General features: G+C 37.5%; 1 protein-coding gene across 1 annotated transcript; it reads right to left on the bottom strand.

Moving 5' to 3' along the window:
* On the bottom strand, positions 1-2,212 carry LOC107631227 (50S ribosomal protein L21, mitochondrial). The gene is made up of 5 exons (XM_016334593.2): positions 1,701-2,212; positions 1,529-1,609; positions 1,173-1,274; positions 588-662; positions 1-506 (listed from the first exon to the last, which is right to left on the bottom strand). Exons 1-5 carry the CDS (start codon positions 2,160-2,162, stop codon positions 387-389), a joined length of 840 nt encoding a protein of 279 aa, XP_016190079.1. The 5' UTR covers positions 2,163-2,212; the 3' UTR covers positions 1-386.

The raw sequence follows: 2,212 nt of genomic DNA on the forward strand, positions 1-2,212 counted from the left end.
AGAAGGTCAGAACAGGACGAGAAAGCTTAAGTTCCGAGACTATTTTATTCGTGTCAGAAATTGGTACAATCAAGTGTCATGCTGTTAACTAACAACGAAGTAAAGAAGTGAATACATAATTTGTTTAGAACTTAGCCTGTTTAAGAATCAATGGATTTTGTGATCAAATTTTGCACCACTAAATATAAAATTACAAGGGGGGAAAAGAATTGTGTGACAAATCCCTACAAAACTTGCCAACTCATTGGGTCATCGACAATGTCCACCTAAAATGAATTTCCAGATGTAGATGGTGCCTCAAGAACAAAATCATGCTCATTACATGGCATCCAACTGTCGAACCTAAGATAGCAACTATTGTAAACAGCCAAGGGGACACATCCTTATTAAGCAGTAGCAGCAACCTTTTCCTGTTCCTTTTTAGCAGCCTTTGAAGGCTTTGAAGCTGGGACATTTTCAGGTTTCTCGATTCCTTGAATATCAGTTATCCTTAACTTGGTCAACTCCTGAACATAGGCATCAGGCATATTTAATATTAACAAACAGTGCAAAACTACATTTGATTAAATAATTCCATCCCAACATACCTGGCGATGCCCTTTGGTTCTTCGGTAATTCTTTCTTCTCTTTTTCTTGAAGATAAGAACTTTTGCATCTAATGCCTGATAAATAAGAAACATGAGCAATCATACAAATTTCCACATAGAAAACATAGATATTCACATAGCAGATTTAGTGGTGAATAGCAAGTGTTGTCTTCAAATTCACTACTAAAATTCAATAAGAAACCCTTTAACAAACACATACATAATGAAAATGCATGCAATCATCAGTCTTTGGTTTAACTATAATATTATTATAATGAAATCAAATGATTATAATTGTAGAATTAAGTGTACTATATAAGTCTTGCAGTCATCTTAAGATGAGAAACTTATGACATTTAAATACTACATCATAATTCTGACTCCATTTCATCATGATAGCAGGAAGCAAGTCTTTTAATTGAAAGAATTAAAGAAAAGGATTTGCAACCTAACTGAAAGAGGAAAGATCACTCTATTTGAAATATATTCGATTCCTACTGCCATAGAGCCATCTTAAGCTAAGAAAACCAAGTCCTTATAACAACTTTAAAGAAATTTAATTGAGCTGAGAAGTTCCAAACTTACATGCTCCTCAACAACAGCATGAACACCTGCATCTGGCACTATGGGTCTGCCAATGATTGTCTGACTAGGGGATCCAAGCAACAAAACTTTGTTCAGAGTCAGCTGCATATCAAATAAAATGTAAGAATCTATAACAAATAGTTAGCACACAACACAGAAGCCATTGCTAATAACAATACTAGCATACACATTATATTGAAAGAGATATACATATACAGTCCAAGAATGTAATTGCTTCAAAAATCCTTAAATCTATCGTAAAGTTACAGTAAAACTCGCTCACCCATCCTAAACACATCTACAAGTATTGACAAATATTACATGTGTTTGCAATTGCAAGTAAAAGGATCACTGACCTTATCATTCACTTCACAAAATTTCAATCTTTCAGTGAAAATGGCGTCCCCAATGCTCACTTTAAACTGGTGCGAACCAATCTAAATCAACGACAACAAAATTACCAAAACTAAAAATCGAGTTTAAACCGAAACATTTATACAAACATATGGTGAGCAAAATAAAGTGAACCTGAACAACAGCGAAAACAGGTTCGTAGGGCTTGAAAACATCATCACCCTTGGTGAGTGGCCCAACCACTTTGTACCCGATATTCGCCGCTTCCGCTTCCTTCTCCTCCGGCGTGTACACTCTTTTCCCACCTGACCTCAAACCACTCTCATCTTCCCCACTTTCGCTCTCATAATCAACTTCATCATCATCGTAATCGTCTTCATCCTCATCTTCTTCCACGCCACTATCGTCCTTGCTCGCGCGATCGTCCTCTTTACCAGAAGAAGAGAAAAACCGCGGATGGTGCCATTGCGGAAGAGAACGAGATAGTGATTGGGTGAAAATGGGAAGAAAAGTTGGCGAGAGGTTAGAATTGAGATGTGGGTTTGGAAATGAGATCGATGAGGGGTTATTGAGGGCAAGGTTTGCAGCTTGGCGCGTTAAAGCTAAAGCTTGGAGACACCTCCTCCTGCTCGCCATGGACGATGAAGCAGTACTTGCAGAAGCGAAGGAAAGTTAGGTTTTTGGAG

Source organism: Arachis ipaensis, chromosome B03 (assembly GCF_000816755.2).
Source record: "Arachis ipaensis cultivar K30076 chromosome B03, Araip1.1, whole genome shotgun sequence".
In the NCBI taxonomy this organism is placed as follows: Eukaryota; Viridiplantae; Streptophyta; class Magnoliopsida; order Fabales; family Fabaceae; genus Arachis; species Arachis ipaensis.

What these genes read in the sequence shown, in the direction of transcription:
- LOC107631227 (XM_016334593.2), bottom strand. Translation starts at nt 2,162, where the DNA reads ATGGCGAGCAGGAGGAGGTGTCTCCAAGCTTTAGCTTTAACGCGCCAA. An exon ending in TTTGTGAAGTGAATGATAAG is followed by an intron (nt 1,275 to 1,528) that starts GTCAGTGATCCT and finishes TTTGATATGCAG; the next exon opens with CTGACTCTGAACAAAGTTTT. An exon ending in ATGCTGTTGTTGAGGAGCAT is followed by an intron (nt 663 to 1,172) that starts GTAAGTTTGGAA and finishes CTTATTTATCAG; the next exon opens with GCATTAGATGCAAAAGTTCT.